The 23,611-nt window shown below is 37.4% G+C and overlaps 1 protein-coding gene across 1 annotated transcript; it reads left to right on the top strand.

Annotated features, from left to right (window-relative positions):
* Positions 1-7,735: 7,735 nt before the first annotated feature.
* LOC306881309 (neuronal acetylcholine receptor subunit alpha-7-like) lies at positions 7,736-18,935 on the top strand (the record flags this gene model as incomplete). The annotated part of the gene is made up of 10 exons (XM_079435338.1): positions 7,736-7,790; positions 8,865-9,004; positions 10,672-10,716; positions 11,126-11,235; positions 11,975-12,054; positions 13,001-13,168; positions 15,105-15,299; positions 16,872-16,958; positions 18,165-18,274; positions 18,399-18,935. 10 exons carry the CDS (start codon positions 7,736-7,738, stop codon positions 18,933-18,935), a joined length of 1,527 nt encoding a protein of 508 aa, XP_079291464.1.
* Positions 18,936-23,611: the final 4,676 nt, after the last annotated feature.

The following is a 23,611-nucleotide window of genomic DNA, read 5'->3' as shown; positions in this document are numbered from 1 at the left end:
GTGTGCAAATGTATTATGCCTAAAAAGCCAGACTGAGATGAATACATCAGGAAGCTGTTTTAATGACTAACATGTCTATTGTATTTGTCCATAGAACAAAAGCTGTCAGTCTATTGTAAGGAAGGAATACAATAAGTGTTTTTTTCTTTGTTTATTTGTTTTGTTTTTGACCATTTATCTAGAAAGTGAAAGCTGATTTTGAAATGTGGCTTTAGGATATTTCATAAGCTTTATTGCCAAGATTGTCTAGATCACAGAAGCTTATTATGCACAGAGAAATACTACAATGAGACACAGCATAATGTAATAAAGTAGAATTAAATGTACAGGTAATTGATTTTTTTTTTTTTTTTTTTTTTTTTTTTTTTTTACATATTGAATGCAAACTATGTTCACAATAAAAAGATTACACCATGGGGAGACCTGTGAGGCACTTTTTATTGTTCATGAGGCACATGACCTGAGGGCAAAAACACTGCACTTGTTCCTGGATGCTCTCTGACATGTCTGACATCACGTGATATCATAACTCATAGGCTGCTTAATCATAACATGGTAATATAACAATATCAAAATTTGAGTTGAAGTTACATTTGATCTTTTTGATGTTAATTGGTGATATGGAATATTTTACATGACATAAATGGAATCATGTGAATCAGAATATTCGCTGGTTTAATTTGATAGGCCATCCTTACACGCTTTTCATCTAAAACATTTTAATAAGAAATATTATGCCTTCCTAATTTACTTGTGCTACTAGAAATGTACTTCTACTAAGATACGGTACTTGTGTGTTCTTACTGAATCCTGTGTATTCATCGATCTGACACTGCCTTCTGCTGCTTACTGTTGGTATTGTTTGTTTTATTTCAGCACAAAATATTTTGTTTATAAATCTTATAGGCAACAGTATCTCAGAGGAAGAAATTTGATGACATTAACAATCTAACCACGTTTGTACGCTACAGTTAACAAGTTGAGCATAGAAGAGCAGCAACAGACAACATAAGTCAGATGAGCAGCCCATTTAAATTAACTACAGTAAAATATAATTAATTTATAAAAATAGCCTATACAATTTTGTTAGTTGAGAACAATTCTTTGAGATACTGTAACAAAGTATAAGAGTCGATGAGCAAATTAGATTTCAGGTTATTTGAACTAAGCACTAGGAGACAGTTAAGGATTTATTGTTGAGAAATTACGTTTGGATCATGGACTGGTGGAATGACTGCACATTCAAATATGTAAATATTTAGCCTTTCTTGTTGGTTAGTGAACAATTAGCACACATAATACACATTTTATTGTTTTATTATAATATAACTCTTTATGGTTGTATTTTATAACAGCTGAAGAGAAGTGGAAGTTTAAAAAAGACTCATCCTTTTATAAATCTAATTTGAAAATTGCGTTAAAAAAATCTAACTACAGTTTTGAACTTGAAAGTATGAACATGTTTGAACATGAAGTAAATATGTTTAGCTGTCAATTTGAAAAGTGATTTTTTTTTTAGGTAATAATCTGATAAATGATTCCTTTAATTTTCATGAAGTGCCAGTATTACTTACTTCCTGTCTATTGCCAAATTTACACCCCAAAGGTGGCACAGAAGTGCTTCTGAAGGGGCATTTAGGTATCTTTACACAGACTGTTTAATGCTGCTCAGAGGTGGCAAATATGCATTTACACAGCAATGATAACCATGTACTTTAATACTAGGAGCTGAGTTGGGTCAGAGTTGGCATTATTTAGTCAGGCTTTCATGTGGCATTACATCTATACACAGAATTTTGTGCAGGCATAGAGCAGCCTTAACTCAGCTGTGAAAGTTGCATTCCTTAAGAGAAACAACTGATATATATATATATATATATATATATAAATCTCATTTGCGAGCATAGGCATGGTTTAAAATGAGCAAACAGAAAAGTAGAAACTGAAGATGAGTAAACAAATAGGTTAATCTGGAGAACTTCATGTAGCAGCACATCCCCAAAGCAGAAATATGGGGGGAGACATGCATGATGTGAATAAATCAATTTGAAGAGATAAAATCAGCAAAAGAATTCAGTGACAGTTACATCTTCTAAGCTTCCAGAACTTTTAGGAAACATTCTTGGCATGCAAACTGGCAAAAATAAAAATGATGAGCCTCAATGTTTGTCTTTGTGTGTGTGTGTGTGTGTGTGTGTGTACCTGGCATGAGGAAACAAACTTAAATCATACAGAATGTTGATTTAATGAAAGTTTTTTGAAAATCTAAAAATAGCTGTATAGTTTTAAAAACTGGTGTGCATTTTCACACAGGCCCCTCCCCTTGATAATATTTGCAGGATATTGTAATATTTTGTTTAATTTAGTAATATGAACCCTATCCAAACTTTAAATTTACAGAAAAACATACAGTGATGTTACAAATGTTAAAGGTCATATTTTGGTGCTAATAATAAATATGGTCCAAGGAAGAACAAGAAGACTGATAGGAACATAAAGCCAACACCTTTGTCTGTTAAAATGACACATTTTTCACAGTGGGATATTAGAGAAAATGGAATCATTGAAAGACACTTTAATTTAATTTTATTAATTTTTATTTTTAATTCTTAAAAGCAGCTGAACGTTAATTAATACTGTATAAATCTTACACACTGTTGACTCATGCCTGTCCATCTTTCCCAGTTTTTATCATGAGCTGTGAATCCCTGCTGGCTCTGTGTGTCTGTGTCTGTGTCCGCTGTGGACAGGAGCCGTATTACACTGGCCAGCTCACTGCTGCTCTCCTGCCATCTGGTCTCCATGACTGAAAATCATTTCTTTTCCAATTACATCCACAGCACTGTGAAATGAAATGTCATCCTATTTGACAATATACCAGATAATTTAATGCAACCTGCCACTGAAATTTCCTTCAAAAAAATATGTCAAATCAGCAGTTTGAGGGAGGTCACCTAATAGTAACCCTCTATCATGACATAATGACGTAATAGTTTTGATCTCAACCTGCTGTCTCACAGAGGTTTGGGTTTCAGTCAGTGGAAGCAGATGTGTGATATCTCACATTGATGCAGTGCTAATGTATCAGAGTGGGAAAAGAAGTTTAATTGTGTTAGACTTCTGATGAGACAGCCTCATGGGAAAGCGCCGCTCGTTCACTAATGTGTGTGCCCGTCAGCAGCCGGACATTTCTGAGAAACCGGCTCAGAATATAAGGCCCAATTCCAGAACTGAATATCTGATGGTGCTTCTGAAATTGGTGAGGGTGCTCTAGTAAAGTACAGACGGAATACATTGTTTAATGCACATCTATTTTGACATACCATATTTTGAACATTGAATGGATTCTAACATAAACACCTCCGATTTCCCATTGCATTCAAGAAATTAACAGATATGTCTGTGATTGGCTATACTGCTCAACACTGCAAAATCGTTTAGAAACCTTTGATGCTGTCCTTAGCACAAACACAAATAAGCATTGGATCATTTGCCAAATCTGTTTAACCAATATTATTAGAGTTTCAACTCAGGGAGCTCTCGCCTTTGATTGAAGGTGCTTAGCACCGTCTACCACCTACGTAGATCCTGGCTTTTTGTAGACCTCTACAGTATAGAGGAAAGACTAAAACCCTGTTTAAATGGTTTTTGGCTGGTCATTTATGGTCATTAGCTCTACTGTACTGTATCTACTGTACATGTTTTATCTACTGGACTTCCTGCTAGTGGACCTGGCAGACAATCTTGCATAGCAACAAACCCACATAAAATTAGTTGACTAACTTCAACTGATCTTAAACAGTCCATTTTTATTTTGTCTGAACAGTAAGGACTGCATGGCGGTGCAGATTTAATTTGTAGATTTAATTAGCAAATGAGAATCGCTAAAATGAATGCATATATTTTGAGAGAAATGTCTTCTTTATGATTTTCTGTTTTGTTTAAGATAATTAAAGCAACAGTTTTTAAATAACGAAAGAATGTGTAAAAGTATGGTATTTGGGGTAAAAAGCGCCCCTGCTGTCGGGGCTAAAGGCGCACAGTAATTAACATGATTAATAGATCGCTGACTTTTCCATTTGTTGAGATGACATGGTTAGATTCAGATGTTAAATAATATATTATGCTGGGTGTCCATATTAGAGATAATCCCCATCCCCCCATCATATTTAAAAACTTGATATTAATCATATCATATAATAAAATATAATTTGTTGTTACAACTGTAAATAGCCTATATATTCAATTATTATGGGATCTCCTTCAATACTTTCAGAATCTTTACTTATTAAAATGATTTTGTTATAAATATGTTGCTCCATTCATGTTCAATAAAACATATTTTTTTTCTGCAATTATATATTTTAGGCGCAGTGAATAGTAAATTCTTTCTTAAGGGGGGCCTTTAGCCCCATTGTACTCTATTACTCAGACTTTAATGTCTCTCAATCAGTTGCCTGTGCATTATAGAATTGAATTTAAAGCACTGTTGCTTGTTTTTAAATCCCTAACTAGTCTGGCACCTTATTTTAAACCAAGATCATTTAAACTTGAATAAGTCAGTCAGATGCTTGCAGTCCACAGACATAATATTCTGTCCTATCCAAGATCAAGACTGAAGTTGAGAGGTGAGTTAAAGTCTCATATTTTTACCTTTCAATTTAAGTCATCATAATTCATGTACTTATTTTAATAAATTAATATTTGTATTTATTTTTATTTCAGTTAATTTTTTATTATCATTTGTGTTTATTTGTGCTTTATGAATGAATGAATGAATGAAGGTAGGTAAGATATGAACCTCGCTTGTTAAAGATTTTTAGTCGAATTAAGGCTGTCAGACTTTACAGATGTGCTCTTTCTAATGCTGATCATGTGAAGTGCCATTTTTTTCTAGGTGACATTATCATGCTTCAGACATGTTCACAGAAACAGGTATTTAATTCTCTGTAATTGCTCAAGCTGTAGCTTTTGGATGGGACTAACACTAAAGTGCATGAGATGCGATTGTATGAAGATGAAGGAGATATGATATGAAGGCTCAGGTGTGAAATCTCCGAAAATAGCATTAAATCTGGACTGTAGATTTCATTTAGATATTTGGTGTGTAATGAGCATTGGCCATCTGTCCATCTGCTGGAAATAGATCCAGCATAACAAAATGAAAAAATAGTCCATATTCCCTCTCTACCTTTGTGGGGTTAAAAGTTGAATCGGAGTGCTAGCAAAAGGGTATGTCATCATTCCCAGCTCAAAGAAGTGGTGAAAGGCCACATGTCATGGTTTTGGTCTAATTTTATTTCTTTCTGCTTGGTGAGCGCTTTACAAACTGTGCAATACTGTTAAATAATTCTTCAAGGTAGGCATCCAGTTAAAAAAAAAAAAAAAAAATTTGAGAGAGCTTTGAGAGAGTTGGAGAGTTGGATTGAGGGATGTGTCCAAACACCCCAAGCTTCTTTTTTAAACAATCTTTGACCCAACCTACTGCTACAGCAAACAAGACCTGTGCTTCAAGCCCTGTCCTCAGTGGATCTCACTCTCCAATCCTTTCTCCGTTCTTCAATCATTCCAGCCTTACCCTGCAGCTCCGCCAACCCTCGTCCGCTTCAACTCAAGAATGTCCTCCCACCTCCCGTTCTGTTCCCCACCCACCCATGCTCCATGCCACCAGCTTTCTGTAATCATTTATTTTCTCTGCCAGCAATGGGAGCTGATACTAGCAAAAGGCTGGCCTCACAAGTGACAAATACCCCAATCCTGAATTTCCCCTTTTTCTGTTCTGCCATCTACTTTCTGTTCTCCAAATTTTCCTGTCTCAGCCTCCACAAGTGGCAACGGCCCAACTCCTTTTCCTTTATACTGTACTTTTCTGTAGAATCGCTCTTCTTTAAATAGAAGTGCTCTATTCACAGCCAGCCATGATTTACTTATTCCTCTAGCAAAAGCATCTGGTAGTAGATGGGTTACTGAGATGGTCATGTGATGTCTGCCCCAATCACAAACAAACAAACAAAGAAATATAAAAAAGGAAAACACAGATTTACTCAATCATATTAGTTGAGATATACACAACAAAATATTTCTGTCCTGAATGTCTGATTTCTTTGCCTTCAAGTAGGCTAATGTAATTCTCTAAAATCTGCAGTGTACTACAATAAATTATGTAGGGCGAATGTAAACTAGTCAAGTAGTCGAAAATGATCTTTTGCTGTTGACATTACTAAACAGTAGCATGCTTTGCAATGGAATAGCTCACCCAAAAATGAAAGTTTGGTCATTCATTATCAGTAACCCTCATATAGTTCCAAACCCGTAAGACCATTGTTCATCTACAGAACACAAATTAAGATATTTTTGATGAAATCCAAGAGCCTTCTGACCCTGCATAGACAACAACGCAACTCCTGTGTCAGCAGCAGCACACATATGCACTCTTGTGGCTGTGGAGATTGAAAATAGTTGAATAAATTATTTTCATTATTTTTCTTTTATTTGAGCACAAAAAGTATTCTTGTAGCTTCTTAACATTACGGTTGATCCACTGATGTCACATGAACTATTTTAAGGATGTACTTATACCTTTCTGAGCCATAAAACGTTTCAGTTACGTTGCTGTCAGAAAGCTCTCAGGTTTCATCAAAAATATCTTAATTTGTGTTAACTTGTGGTCTTACGGGTTTGGAATGACATAAGGGTGAGTAATTAATGATAGAATTTTCATTTTTGGGTGAACTACCCCTTTAATGACATGATACAGCGCGTGAGGGCATGAGGTGACCCGCTCCATGAAAAAACTATTTTTTTTTTAAAAAACTGCTATTCATTTCTTTAAGTTTAAAGCTTTTTTTAATGAGCAAAAAAATCACAGAGTGCACCTTTAAGACGTCTGTTCTTAATGTGCTAAGCAGCAAGTTGCAGAGCTGAAGCTCGTTGGTCAGTGCAGTGGGGCATTTGCCAAGCCTCTGCTCCTACATCTCCCACCCAAATCATGTAGCACCGGGAACATAGGAGGTAAAAGCAAAATTACTAAAGTAACCTCATGTATGACATTTCAGTAGTCTTGGAAATGTATGAATTAGACGACCATGATCCCTTGTGCAGAATTAAAGGTGGCACAGGTAGTGTCTGAGAGTGCATTCACACATCCACTGAGGCTTTGTGTGGATTGGGATACCAGTGTTTATAGTTTCCACAGTGGTAACATATTTAATTAAATATACAAATAAAGAGAAGTAGAGCTATTCTCACTCTTACTCTTTTATTGGATGAATTTGATAAAGTTAGGAATAGACTGAAAACACTATTTTTGAGGATTGTTTGATTGATTGAATTTCAGTTTTTGCCGTTTTCAGTTCTATTCTTTGATTCTAGCAGGATTTTTATTGAAGCCCTTTATGACTGGTTACAAATTATATTAGAAAACCCATTAGCATTCCTTTTAGGCTTTATGTTGTAATTTGGTTCATTTAAAAACAATATGCCAATGAAAGACCACTGGATAAAACATAAAACTGAGAGAGAGAGAGAGAGAGAGAGAGAGAGAGAGAGAGAGAGAGAGAGACTAAAATACATGTAGTACTGGAGGAGGCGGGGCATCGTGCCTTTTGTTGATGCTGCTGCATGAGACTGTATTCACTTCTGCCTGTGGGATGCTGAGAAAGGCTCTTTACAACACTGAAACCTACATCACCTAGAGCTTTTCTATTAATTACTGCAATTTAACTTTCATAGGACCATGGGAATTTGGGAATATACTCTTTATTTTACCACTACAACCTGCCTATGGAGTGGTAAGAAACCTAATGGATATTCAATTACGAAATACCCGTGAGCTTTGTTGAATTATTGGCTTTGTTTTCTTTTGCTCTATTTAAGTTATTTTAAGTCAAACTGTTCAATAATATTTCCTGCTTACTTACAAGATTAGTGTTACACGTCTGCTGTATTTGGATTTCAATATTTCAGCTGCTACTGTGACATCAATTCAAATTGATGTTTTGGTTTGAGGCTTGTTAGTTGAGGAGACAGGCCAGAATGGCAATTCAGGTTAATAAGTAAGGACAATATTTGAATCTGGTCATTATGTTGGCAGTTTACATTTGCACATGTATGTATACCGTTTATAATGTTGCTTGAATCTGCTTTTCTAGGAGTCAGGTTATCTTAATTTTTCTAATTGCTGAAGTTTATTTTTTTTGAAGAAGTGGTTACACTGGATGCATGGTCTATGTGTAAAGTAAATGTCTCTGGTACTGGCAAAGGTGTCCAGCTCTCCGGTTTCTTTGTTAGACACTCATGAATCAGGTGGCTTTTTGTATAAAAGAAAAGCCCTGACGTAATCTAGAGGATGTCCACGGTGGAATTAGCTTATGAATGGATGTGATCTTAAGGGAATTAAAAAGATCCCTTTTATTATCCAGCTAGATGAGAGAGGGCGCTGACAGAACTTTGGGAAAGAAACTGGAGTTAACTTTTTTAATTTGCTCTTTATTTACAAAAAATACTTTAACATCTTTAACATAATATCTTCATGAGTTACATCAAAGTTCTCTCTGCTGTTTGCTGTCCAAATCTGTCAAATGTTAAAAATAGTTCAAACAGGGAGTTAGATGCATACTGAAGGAAAGGGGATGAGTTTAATCAGTCAGACTTCCTGGTGGAGATTTAATCACTGAAACCCAGCAGAAAAGCTTTGATGAGAGTTTCAGATCAATACACGCACATCTAAATGTGCTAGAACAGCTGCCTCTGTTGATTTTCAAGCGTTCTCCTGAATATCTCATTCACTGCATGCTGCAGTTCGCAGTGCAGAATGACTCGAGGTGAAACTCTGCAACCGTGTCACATTGTTCATTCTCTGACAGTGTCACTTCAGGGAGAGCCTCAGAGGAGACTCTACAGAGACTTGATGAAAGACTATAACCCACTGGAGAGACCCGTGTTCAATGACACACACTCCCTCACTGTGTATTTCAGCTTCAGTCTCATGCAGATTATGGATGTGGTAAGTGAATTCGATAATAAAAGATAAAACACTTAACACACCCTAATAAAGTATGACCATGAACAATATTTTAGAATACTCCAAGTAAATTTGTTCCACCAGCAGGTTATACCAAATCACTCTAGTCTTTAGTCTTCTTTTTTTTTTTTTTTTTGCAAAGAAAAGGTCCACCGATTATCACGATTACAAGATTACAGCAGTTTGTAGCTGCAGGTACTTTACATATTTAATGTTTTGGAAACGTACATGCATAGTCACATTTTACATTAAACTAGAATGAGGGAATGCATTTTAACATAAAATGTGGAAGTGAGGAAAGGTAGAGATGTAGCAACATCAAAGCAAGTCTTACAAGCTTTCAAAGATGGCAACACAAACATTTTTGGAAAGCCATGACAGATCATTTGTCACGGTTCATGCAGTAATAGACCTTGAAGGGTAAACGCCATATTGAATTTTACACAGTTGAAAATGAAGCTGTGAGGGATAGATCTACAATCTGTACAATTACAAACACTGGATAAAAGTCCTAAATTGAGTTTGTTTATACTGAAAGTTTTTTGGAAATATTTTTCATCAGCTGAACAACTGGCATGTTCTTAAACAAGAGTACAATCCATTGAATGCAATGTACTTTTGTCCCTATAGCCTTTTTAAAAAAAATTTAATATAGAATTTACTACAGTCTATAATTTCAATTCCAGGCTCGTGCGGGGGGGGGGGGGGGGGGGGGGGGGGCGATGGATGCTTGAGCACCTGCCCCTTTTCCCTTTGATGCCCAAAGTGCCCTTTTGTCAAGGCAATTTTTATTTTTTTGCAATTAAACGCCCTTTTGTGAAGGCCTGCCCAATCTAACAATTAGTAAAATTAATTAATAATAGTTTAGCCGTAAATTAAATTATCCACATGATGATCTTTCATCCGGACGATCCCTCACTTTCAGACACCTTTAGGATGCCTTTAATAACGTCCTCAGCGGAGTGGTGTGCTTGTAAACTTGCTTGTAAAAAAAACAAAAAAACATGCAAATAATATAATACTAATGAAATACAGTCACTTAAGAGTAAAGAGAGTTTAAAAGAGTCTTAAAGAGAGTTTGACTGTTTATTAACACACTTATGTACACTTTTAAAAAGTGCACCTTGTAATAATGTCAAATTAAACGTTTTTCTTTAAAGTACATTTAAATAAATTTGTATTAAAAATCTTTATGCTTTAAAGAAATACACTTTTTGTATTGAGTGACATGCAAAATATTTGACTAGAATTACTGTATGTTTGTAGTGCATTATTCAGTATTGCATTGTTAATATATTTTAAATATAATAATATACTGCAACTTCATCACAATAAATATGTAATTACAAATGCATTTAAATACATAACTTGAAAGTTTTAATAGAATACATAGAATACAGGCTTTACACTTCAACCACATTTTTTAAAAATATATGTGATTATGAAATGATTAAGAAAGTAATCTAAATAATACATTTTAATCTAATTAAAGTTAACATGTGTGTCCTCGTTTTAACAGTATGCTAAAGCGTACTCTTACTTATTGTGTCTTAGGGGTTAAGAAAAATATGATTTTAAAACATGTTTTGGAAGTAATTCTTTAATCATCTTTTCAATTTTCATAAGAGTGCATCTTTGTCCATTTACAGGATGAGAAGAATCAAGTACTTACAACCAACATTTGGTTGCAGCTGGTAAGCCACCAACACGTATCACTGTCTGACAGACTGCCCACCAGCAATGCAGTGAAACATGTTCCTTTAATGTGACTTGTAAGACCTCTCCATGGGTCTGTTATTAATAGCTGAATGTTAATAACTGTGAAAGTAATGCATTGGATTTGTCTTTGCTTCCATGACAGTCCTTCAAATGTTGTCCTTGGTCAATGCTGTACACCAGCAAGTGTGCCTATGAATCTGAAAACCTTATGTGCATAACCTCTTTAGATTCGGATGATTATTTGACATAATGGTTAAAGAACACTGTACGGTGATTGATGTTCAAATTCAAGTTAATATCATGCATAATTCAGTTTGCACCGAGCATACATTTTTAAGTTTGATTCTGATTGACAATGATAAAGTGATCTTTTCTTTATTTTAGTACTGGTATGACTACTATATTCACTGGAACATGTCTGATTATCCCGGAGTCACGAGTGTACGATTTCCTGACAGTCAGATCTGGAAGCCTGACATCTTACTGTATAACAGGTTTGTAAACTCATATGCATAAATGGCTTATCAAAAAAGAGTTCCACAGAAACCAAACATACCTTTAGAAGTTTAAACCCTGTTTGTGAACGATTTCTTGAGAGTTAGTAAATTGCCTGGAAAAAGTGCTGGTAACAGTAAACGGACACTGAGTTTGCACTACGCCATAGAAAACAAAGGTTTGGCCTCATTTGTCCCTGTCTACTGGAAAAGCAGTAGCAGATGGTAACGAATTAGCTTCAAGTGAATCTGCCACAGAAGATGAAGAGTTTGCCACTATATGTTGAGGTCAAATGAATCAAGTCAGTGAGTCACTAAATGGAAACTAAAATGGAATCAAATGAGATGTTATACATCCATTGGTATATTTATTTATTGAAAATTTTGTTAGTGAATCTTATGTTGGTTTAGCAGCCTGGTCCACTGTGGTCTTTTCTACAGGAATTTCTGAGACTGAATTCTTTATTCTCAAACATGCCTCGATTGTCTGAATGAGAATGAATTTAGACAAACACATTTACATAATTGGAACATAAACCTGAACATGGCAGAAGGCTATTTTGATTTGTCATTTCCCTGAAATCCAGTATTTACTGCACAGCCATTAGTGGTGCAAAATAATTCAGTGTAGATGAAATGCATTTACTTTGTATTGGACTAATCGGAAGTGTTCCTCTGAGATGTTCATAAATCATCATTGTGTTCTTTTTAGTTAAAATGATTCTTGTGTTCTCCACAGTGCTGATGAAAGGTTTGATGCCACATTTCATACTAATGTGCTGGTGAATTCCTCTGGTGCCTGCCAATACCTACCACCAGGTACTTTTCAGATGTTTATGATGCCACAAGTAATTTTTCCCACTTGATCTAGAAAAAAAGAGTTTTATTCTACAAGGGGAGGATTGCTATGAAAGCCTTTTTTAGATCAGAGTTAAAAATAAGATACATATTTGTGCGATAATTAAAAATAAAGAAGGAAGTCAGACTCTGAACTAAGTCACAGTTGAAAGATAAAGTATAAAATTCCAAAATTAAATTCACAATTACACAAAAGATAGAATCTGAGAAATTCAGTCACAGGTTCAAGATATAAAGTCACACTTACTAGATAAAACCAGCCAAGTTGAGATGTACTGCTCACTGCTCGCTCTCTATCTCGATAACTGTCCAATTATAGGACACTTTTGGTTATGGAAGTCAAATTTATATTGCTGACAAATGGGTTTTTTTTTCATTTATGCAATGGTGTGATAAACTAAAAAGCTTTCCTTTGGCAAGATGCTGTATCAGCATCAATAAGTATCAGTACGATCCAAAACCACTTTTGTATTGGCCTTCAACATAAAAGAAAAAAATGCATAGTGCACCTTTAAACTAATTTATATTATGCAAAACCAGCATTGTCAGAAGTCTATTATGCTTTATGGCAAAAGAAAGCAATGAATAGAGGGAGCATGATGTATTAAATAATCAACAGTTTGAGCTAAATTACATGCGTATGTCTTTACTGGCACCTTCAATTTATGATCGTCTTATTGAACGGTTCCCCTGATGTTCATTTTCATCAACATTATGGTTTATAGAAATCGGATTTTCAAAGATCTCTTATATGACAAAATAATAGTACTGATAATTATGATGATTAATATTAAGTATTTTTATTATAGTTGATACTATTATGACTTTAAGGACTTTAAGGAAGATCTGTTTTATTACTCTCCACTGAAAATGTTCCATATCAGTCAGTTCACATTTCTGTTCGCAGGGATATTCAAAAGCACCTGCTACATCGATGTTCGCTGGTTCCCCTTTGATCTTCAGAGGTGTGATTTGAAGTTTGGCTCCTGGACGTATGGGGGATGGTCTCTGGACCTGCAGATGATTGATGCTGACATCACAGGATATATTGCAAATGGAGAGTGGGACCTTGTGGGTAGGGTGATAAACATTATACATTATAATGTGCATTATTAACCCTTATGCTATATGCTGAAAATCCATTACCTAATTTGGTGTTCCCGGTTAAAAGTGACCAGCCTTTTGAAAATTGCTTGTAAATCTCTCATAATGCTATATTATCACCAAATCTTGTATTCAGTCTTTTTGTGAACTTGATTTCTTTCAGTTACTACAGGTTTTGTATTGCTTTTTTTTTTTTTTATCTGATTGGTCATCATTGAACAGAGCTTATGCACCTCGGTTTTTGAGTGAAAGGCATAATTTCTGGATAACTGAGGTGCACAGGCTCAGATCAATGAGCCTCAGTCATTTCCAAAAGGAAATACAAAACTTGTGCTAACTGAAAGAAAACAAGTGGATAAAAAAAGTCAATATTTAGTAATAATATAGCATATTAAGAGATTTGCAACAACAACAACAAAAAATTGTAAGGCAGCCATTTTTGACCAGGACCACTCTGTGTCAGTAAGTTTTATTCCAATGCAATAATCGTAACTATTTTTTGGAAAAGAAAATATTTTCCAGGTAAAAAATGGAAAATAACATGAGGGTTAGAAGAGTCAGAAATCTCTTGCAATCTCAGATTTTGTTGTTTTCATCACTTACAGTATTTTAACCTTCCCTTGTAAAAAAGAAGTGTGCTTAATTGTAATGTAATAAAAACGTTCACTTGTTGTGTGTTTAAAATCGAATTCAAAATATATTATAAAAAATGTGTATACTCATAGGTAATATTAATGAAAGCATACTTAAAAATACTTAACGAGAGTACACTGTCATGACTGTTTTTTGTTTTATTTACAAAGTGCACTATGCAATAAGTTTTATATTAATATGCATTTGAAATGATTCTTTACTAATCTTTTGTTGGGCTTTAAAGAAGTACACTTATTTTGATGTGTTGACTAACATGTAAAGTATTTGATTAGGATTTTAATTGTAGTGAGTTGTTCAATTTTACATTTATAGTTAATATATTTTAAATACACTATTGAATACATGCCTAGTAGAAACTAAATTAATTTATATTTCATTTGCCATTAATACTTGTCAGTAAATTCAGCAATACACTAACCATATTTCATATTTTAAGACAATAGAAGAAATTATGAAATTACATATTCCCCCGGTTTCACAGACAAGGCTTAAGCCTAGTCCTAGACTGTCTGAGCTGTTTCAACTGAAAGAAACTTGCTCTGACTGATCTTAAAATATATCAGTGCCTTTGTTTTGCCTCAAGATGCACACCAGTAATGTTTTTTTCTAAGTACGTTTATAAAAATTACTTAAATGTCCTAATTGAACTAGGGCCTAATCCTGGCTTAGTTTAAGACCTGTCTGTGAAACCGGGCCATAAAAATGTACTTAAGTCCTTCTTAAGTGGGTTAAAAAAGGAGCAAAGTAAGTTCAGCTGCATTTAATATAAATGTAAACTATATTGAATTTTAATTTAATTTAAATTAGCATCCAATTAAGTGTAAGAAACAATACATTCAACTTGCACATAGGTATATTATTTCAATAACAAGTACTTTAATATGCTTAAAGGGATAGCTCACCTTTGTTCATCTTCAGAACACAAATTAAGATATTTTTGATGAAATCTGAGAGCTTTCTGATCCTGGATAGACAGCAACGCAACTCTCATGAATGCACAGCGACGACTGACATGAAAGAGAAGAAATTGTTGAATAAAGCTGTGAAAAAAAGTGATCTGTTTTTTTTTAAGATTTTTATTTTACATAAGGTATGATAAATAAGACAGCACTGCATTTGCTAGTTGTGGCAATATTAACCACAATATATTATTTTTGCACTGACCTTCAACAATGTGAATGTACAGTAACAGTGCTGAATAGTAATTGCACAAACCATGAGTTTTCTAACATTGCCAGTTATATGTTAAACAGAGGTTCCAGGTCGAAGGAATGAAAGATTCTATGACTGCTGCAAGGAGCCATACCCAGATGTGACTTTCACGGTGGTGATGCGGAGACGTACACTATACTATGGTCTAAATCTGCTAATCCCCTGCATGCTCATCTCTACTCTGGCCCTGCTGGTCTTCCTGCTGCCTGCTGACTCAGGCGAGAAGATCTCTCTTGGTGAGCTACACACTTCATCATTTTAAAATGCTAATGTTAGATGTGATTATAAAGTGATGTCGTTGTCATTTTTTATGTTAATAATAGTGAATTGTATTTGTTCAAGTGTGCATTTACATATCTGCATTTAGTTTGAAATTTCATGTTTTATTCAACTTCCTTGCCTAGAATTGTCTCCTTTTGGGAAACCAGCAAGACATTGAAGGAAATGATACACAATTCACATTTAAAAGGGTTTATTATGGGAGCTAAGCATGACCAGGCTCTGTCATAACCAATAGTGCATAAATGTCACGTTTGCCATTTTAAAAATCATTCATTTTATTTCTCACAACGGCAAACCTCTCCTTCCTTTTTTTTGCTGACTTAGTCAAATATCCACATTTAAACCGACATCACATGAAATTCACTTTGGCACAGGCGCACAATTTATGCCGACATCCCTGTAAGATACTGTAAGTGGCGTGTAGTGAGATTGATGGCTTGCCAAAGATCGCTTCAGTGATTAATGCAGTAGGAGAGCTCTGAAGGCCAAATGCCTCTATTTATCTGGCCTGCTGGATTTAGAGGTTGCTGCCACAGTGAATGAGGGAATGCTCCTGGAAGAGACTGAACCTGAAGTCACAGCAGAACACAATTTATAATTTTTTTATTTTGTCATTCCTAAATGGTATTAGTGGGATGAGGTTGCCAACATTACTTTCCACAGAGTGAGTCATTGGCTGTTGCTCTGTGAGTTACTCAAGATCAATACTCTAAATACCAGCAACTAGCAGACTGTGTATGATACAGTACATTGAAGTTTGATTTTATATAGCTCTGCTTATTTTTTATCTAAGTAGGGCACTAAAGGAAGCTATTTTCTGGTAACCAAATTAAGACTTAAGCGTTTTTGCATTCTCTTTTATCACTTTGATAGTAGCCACTTATGTAGGGGAGATTGGGGCTAGTTGTCACACTTTTTACTCCAAGTGAATATTTCTCATAGTGGGTCTACTTTTGGACAGGAACCACATATTAGACGGATAGAATTCATAGAAATATACTGATTTAGTTTGAACTGGTTGTTTGAAACTGACATACTACAGTATATTTAGTTCAATCTTGCAACTCTAGATGGCTCGGGCTGATACTGTAGGTCCGTTACATGCAATCTGCTTGCAATCACATAATATAATGTGGGGCACAAGCAGATTGGCCTCTGCTGATTTTGTAGCCAATAGGCTTGCTTGCTCACTATTTAGTCTGGTTCATTGTTCGCTGTAAGCTGGTCCTTCAGAGTTCCCCTGAATCCCTCCACCTCCTCCAGCTCCACCTGTCTAGAGCTGCTACGGGTTTTATGAGTGCCTTTATTCATGCAGTAGCAGCATATCTTACGTCCTCACATCAGTGTGTTTGTGTATCTATTGGCAATAGCATGTCCATACTAAAACTATTAAGAGTTGTCATGATTAGCTCTTGCAACAACAAGCCTTGGTTTCTTCTTTATCTGTTCACAGTTTTATGGTTTCATGTGAAAATGTGTCTGTCACATGTACAATGAGGGAGTAATATACATGTTTTCATTGTCAGGGATCACAGTCCTCCTCTCTCTGACAGTTTTCATGCTTTTGGTAGCAGAGATTATGCCCGCAACATCAGACTCTGTGCCTTTAATAGGTAAGTCCAACCTACGATGTACATAATGATGTCAAATGTGTGATTGACTAAACTGAATGAACTGTTATGTTCTAATAATTTGGTCAAACCACTTTGCATAGCCATATAAATCACTGTAAAGGAGAACTTTGGTGGAAAAACTTCAAAGACAACTGGTAACACCTATGAGAGCTGATTCGAATTACTTGTCTGAATTAGTAATTGACACAATCCATCTGAATAAAGTCAGTAAAATGAACTTTGCAACATTACCGACCTACCATATAAAGCTGCAATAAATTAATCCCTTGTTAAAAAGAAGTTCACTTAATTGCATTAAATGCGTACTTGTACAAAAATCTTAAAAGTATATTTTCTAAAAACTGTATTTGCAGATAATGCAATATTAATAAAATAAAAGGTCACTCAAGTGTACTTTTCATGAATGTTTCTTAAAACACTTTAAAAAAGCACTTTGTATTAATGTTAAATTAAGAGATTTAAAGTACGTTTTAAATTGTTTTAATCTTTTTTTGTGCTTTAAAGTACACTTTTTTTATGTTGACTAACCATACTAAGCACATGTAAAGTACTTGATTATTATTTCAACTGTAGTGTGTTATTCAACATTAAGTCCTACTTAAGTGGGTCTGAAAAGCACTCTAAATTTAGCTTATTGAATTTAATACAAATTACAAATTCAGTTAAGAGTCTGAAAACATTGCCTTGAGTTCGCACTGAAGTATATTCTTGTAAATACTATTTCACTAAAAAGGTTTTTTTTTAAAGGTATACTTATGTGTACTTCTTTTCCACAAGGGAAAACTTACATAAATTCGTGAAAACAAGGGTACAGTAATGGTATCAGATAGTACTTTGAGTACTATACCACAGTACTGAAACTCATGTACCATGCTATTAAAATGGTACTCCAAAGAACTTTCAAGATTTTAAAGGAATTATAGTACGGTTAATTTCTAAAATATCACAGTAGTACCTGTCTGCATTTAGAAGGGAAATGTACAAGTAGCCACACAACTGTTGCCCCATTTTTTTATTTTACAAACTGTAATATTTTGTCAAAACAAATTTGTCGTAATCGACAGATACTGTGAATAGATTTTTAGCTTTTATTTAATCTCACTGTCTGAATCAAGTTTTAGTTATTTGTTTTTAGTTGGATTTTCTTTAGGTTGATAAATGTAATTCTCTCTATCTTTTGATTAGCTCAGTATTTTGCCACCACCATGGTTATTGTTGGCCTGTCTGTGATAGCCACAGTCTGGGTATTACAATACCACTACCATGACCCAGATGGAGGAAAAATGCCAAAATGGGTGAGGATCTCATTGCTGCTTTTATTTCTTCATACCATATAAACCCATCTGGCTCAATTTAATAGTATTATGATTACTTCCACTGTTTGGAAAACAGTTATTTAGTAGTTAATTTTTCTGTCAGACCCGTGTGGTGCTGTTGAACTGGTGCGCGTGGTTCCTGCGGATGAAGAGGCCTGGCGAGGACAGAGTTCACTCAGCTTGTCACAATAAGCAGCCACGCAGCAGCCTCTCCAGCGTGGATCTGAACATCAGCACTGGAGCCATGCAGTCCACCAATGGAAACCTGCTGTACATCGGCTTCCGTGGAATGGACGCTATTCACTATGCCACTTCACCTGATTCAGGGGTGATCTGCAGCCGGCTCGTCGCCACAGGTGAGGAGGATGTGCTGCTCCCTGGGGCTCAGGTGTCTTCCATTAGTAGCGACCCTGGAGAAAGTGAACTGTCCAAAATCTTGGATGAGGTTCGGTATATCGCCAAACGCTTCCGGGACCAAGACGAGGGGGAGAGTATGTGTAACGAGTGGAAGTTTGCAGCATCTGTCATTGACCGTCTTTGTCTCATGGCCTTTTCTCTGTTCACCATCCTCTGCACCATTGGTATCTTAATGTCTGCCCCTAATTTTGTAGAGGCCATTTCCAAAGATTTCTTTACCTGAGGCCTTCACATAGATATTTGTACTTCTCAGAGCCTCTTAAGTGTAATATTATATTTATTTTATAGACTAACTAAAATTTAACTTGAACGAATAGTTCTTCCAAAAAGGAAAATTCACATTAATTGTATGGAAAAGAGCAGCGTGAACATTTTGCTTATAGGATCTTCTTTAGTATTTCACGCAAGAAATGCGTAAATGATTAAGAAATTATGAACCATTCCTTCATGACTGATCTCAACATATATGTTTTTGAGTGTTTGTGTATTAGTGTCTGTATAAACTGATGTATCCACTGACGTGTGCAGCAGAGACAGGACTGTAGCCTCATATGCACTTTATAAAAGCTTATAATTTATTGTTTGTTTGTTTTCATAAATGTAACCATTTGCTTACACAAGGAACATGCATCTATGAATTTCTGTATTGTTATATCTGCCATTATGCTTTGTCTATACTTCTCACTTTCCTTTATATGTCTTTCATTGTACATCTTATAACGGCTGGAGAATCAGTCAGTGTATGTGATGATATGAAGGTGGAGATTTCTAACCTTTTTTTCCCCCAAAATATTGTACTGTCAAATAAACATATTTTTGTAGGTTTAATATGCATTGTCAAACTTATTAAATGTGTTAAAACCAGCAAAATATTATGACTGAAAATCACTCAGATAGTGTTAGGAAAAAACAATATTAGTCTTTCTGTCTAACGTCATTTAACAACCTCTTCTCATATCCTAAATACCAGCATATTGTTTGACAAATAGAGAGTGTGTAACATCTCCATCTGGTGACTGATAATAAAATTGTGTAATATGAGACATTGCAAAAACAAAACATTTGCATCACAAATATAGACCTACACACTACCAGGGCTGTCCAAACTCGGTCCTGGAGGGCCGGTGTCCTGCAGAGTTTAGCTCCATCCCTAATTAAACACACCTGAAGCAGCTAATCAAGCTCTTACTAGGCATACTAGAAACTTCCATGCAGGTGCTGAAGACCATTGGAGCTAAACTCTGCAAGGACACCGGCCCTCCAGGACCGAGTTTGGACAGCCCTGCACTATACTATATTGCCATATACCTTTATGCATTTTTAGATGCTATTTTTGTGGCATTTTTCTCTCTTTTATTCTGGTTCATTCAGCATATATCAGCTCAACCTTAAAATATTCATCTAATTATAATATGGAACAGTTCCCTTTTTAGTTCTCATTTATTAAATAGGTTCTTTCAATCTAAAAAATTATTCAGCAGTATAATTGACAAAGTGATGAATTCTGGCCTCTCTCGTCTTCCACTGTCGTCACTCCTCCTTTTATCCTTCCGGAGCTCCTCCGTGGGACTCGAGACCGGTGAGTGGTGCAGGTGTTGCTCATTATCATTAACTCCACCGGCCTCGCTCCGTTCCCACGGCTCTCGGCCCCGCCCCACTCACTACACTTACATTAGCAATTAAATTGGGATTTGTTATGTGGGTTGGGGTTAGGGCTCTGTGGTTTCAGGCTTTTGAGGGGTGCACATCTGTACGCAAAGCCTACAAAATCAATTAACAAATATAACTGCAAGCAGTGATGCGGGGCCAAACCTGTCTAAGGGTTCCTTGACTCCTATAAGTAGCTTAAATACAACAATGTCACTACTGCAGATTTTGTTGCTTGACCCCTAGTGATAACAATAAACCAACTTACAAATAATCCTTTAACATTTCTGCATTTGGCAGATGTTTGTACTCAAATCAGTTAGAGCATATCCAAGTTATCCACTTTTATTTGTCAGTACATATGTTTTCTGGGATCAAACCCATGACTGTTGCATTGCTAACAAACCACTCTACCAACTGGGCAAAAGGAACATGAAACGTGCGCAACTGTGAACCTTTCCGACTGTGAACCTGTGAAAGTGAAGCCATGTGACTGTGAACCCTTTTGACTGTGAACCAATGTGACTGTGTGATTGTGATTTAAGTACACAAGGGGTGACAAACTCCCCAGTTTAATTATAGATTCATGAGTTTGCCATTCAGTGTTAATGGCAAACAGACATCTTGTCTTCAAAGGTGGCTGAACTTGAGACCAGACTTGCGCACCGAGGTCAATGGGTAGTGAAGTGACGTGTGGCCAAGTATGGTGACCCATACTCAGAATTTGCACTCTGCATTTAACTACCGCCCTTTCCTCTCTCTACACTCCTTCCCCTCTCCATCCCATTCTCCTCTCTACACCCCTTCCCCTCTCTTCCGTCCTTTCCACTCTCTACAACACTTCCCCTCTCTACCCCACGCCTTCCTCCGGACATCCGGCTCCTGGCGAGGGGCAGAGGCAGTCACCGCCGCGTTCGCTGGCCTGGGGTTATCCCTCCGTTGGGAAGAGCCAGGCGCTGACGAGGACCTAGATCTCGCCGTCTGCTGCTGCTCGGCATAACGTGACTCATGGGTTTGGCACGCTTTTGAGCCTCCGCGAAGCGCTCGATAATGGACTCCACGGCATCACCAAAGAGGCCGGAGGGAGTCACAGGAGCGTTCAGCAGCACCTTACGGTCAGCATCCTTGAGGTCAGCCAGATTTAGCCATAGGTGCCTCTGAAGGACGACCATAAAACCCATGGCCTTACCCACGGCCTGGGCCGCTCGCTTCGTTGCCATCAACGTGAAGTCCGTTGCCGCGCGCAGATCCTTAACAGCCTCCGCAGTGAGAGCTCTGCCCTTCGCCGCCTGCAGGAGCTTCGCCTGAAAAAACCTGAAGCACCGCCATGGCGTGTAGCGTGGAAGCCGCCTCGCCATCTGAGGCATACGCTTTATTAGCGAGGTGGGCAGTAGTCCTGCACGGCTTCAAGGGAAGGCTGATGTCCGAGCCTAGGGTCTTGGCTGCTGCAGGACACAGGTGGGCAGCGACTGTCTCTTCGATGGGGGGAGAGCGCACGTACCCGTGGGCCTCAGCCCCATCCACGTGGGAAAAGATGGCCTGTGTGGCAGAGTGGACACGCGCCGATTGGGGCGCAGAGCACATTTTCACCAGCTGCTCGTGTATGTCGGGGGAAGAAGGGGACCGACGCCCTCGAGTCAGCTTTCTGTGTGGACCTGAAATACCAGGAGTCGAGCTTACTCCTGGTAGGCTCTTCTGGAGGACTCCAGGTAAGCTCCAACTCCTGGACAGCCTTCGACAGCACCCTCATGATCTCCTCTTGGAGGTCTGGGGGCCCCGAGCTGTCCGTCTGATCGGACCCCGATCCTGCCCAATCCTCCCTCTCTGAGGCCAAAATGGACATCCCCCTCCTCCTGGCCAAAGGACACAAACTCCTCGATGTTGGAAGGAGGGCGGAAGCAGTCCTCGGGGAAGAAGACCGGGGAATGGGGCGACCGTTGGGTTTGGCAGAGCGGTAAGATGACGCACCCGCCACCAGGAAAGGGGGGGCCGCAGTGGGCCTCACCCCGAAAAGGCCACGAGCCATGAGCCGGTAGTTCCGCGCAATGTCCGTAGTCGGACTCGTCCAGCGCTGCCTCGGCGTGGGCCAGGCCCAGGCTGGCGACGCAGTGATCGTGTTGATCCGGCGGTTCTATTGGTCCCGCGCAAATCTTGCAAACGTTAGCCATAACGAATTCAGCAGGTGAAGTAGAAGATTCTGACGTAATTGTCGCGGGCAACACATTTTATACAGCCTCTCAAGCTCGTCAGTATTTGCATGCAATTGCATGCTTCGCGACAATTGGCCAGTCATTTGGACTGGCGTGAGCCAATAGGACTTCAGGAAAGGTTGGAGGGAAGGAGTTCCCATAACGGAGAAATTCTCTGTGATATCTCGTGAGAGCTCGAGAGGGAATGATCCTTTCCCCCTCATTGGAAAAGCATGGTGTTGACCCAGAATTGTGTACATAAACTAATGCCTGTCACTCGACAGAGCAAGATACGTCAAAAAACTGAGCTGTACTGGGTCGGACTGTCCGTACGGTATCTGTGACTGGCCAAACGACCTAACGGAATTGGCCAGAGGTGTCATTTCCCGACACTTTTTGTTACCTGATCAAGTCTCCAGGCAAGAGACAGCTTACTACAAGCCTACACGTGACGGCATGTGAAAGTAAACATTTGTCCTTTTGTTTTGCTTAATTTTAATAAAGTGATAAAGTAAAAGCCTGTCATACTTTTTTATTGATATATTAAAGAGAATTTTAACATTGACAAAACATAGGTAAAATTAAAGGTCTACTGAAGTGCCTTGAAATGCACAGCATTATGTGGTGTGTGCTAAACGTATAGCCTAATCATTTTCACAAATACACGCCGTAAAAAAAAAAGATATAAAATAACATGAAAATATCCCTTACGAAAATTATCTGTGGTTAACTTACAACCAAAAAACATGGTTACTATAGGTAAACCATGGTAAAAAATCTAGATCCAACCACACCCCCTGGATCTTGTGTTCTGCAGTGAGGACCATCTCACAATCTGAGCAAACTCTGGAGGTCCAATCTGCTGCAGAGTTTAGCTGCAACCCTGATCAAACTCACCTACCTGTGATTTTCTAATGATCTTGAAGACTCTGATTAGCATGCTCAGGTGTGTTTGATTAGGGTTAGAGCTAAACTCTGCAGGAGTGGGCCAGATTTGAGGATCCCTGCTCTAGTCTATCTGGAGTGCATATAAATATGAATATTAAGCTTGATATGTTTCATA

Source organism: Barbus barbus (genome assembly GCF_936440315.1).
Source record: "Barbus barbus genome assembly, chromosome: 1".
Lineage (NCBI taxonomy): Eukaryota > Metazoa > Chordata > Actinopteri > Cypriniformes > Cyprinidae > Barbus > Barbus barbus.
The sequence above is the reverse complement of the archived record's forward strand: the minus strand, read 5'-3'. Positions and strand labels throughout refer to the sequence as shown.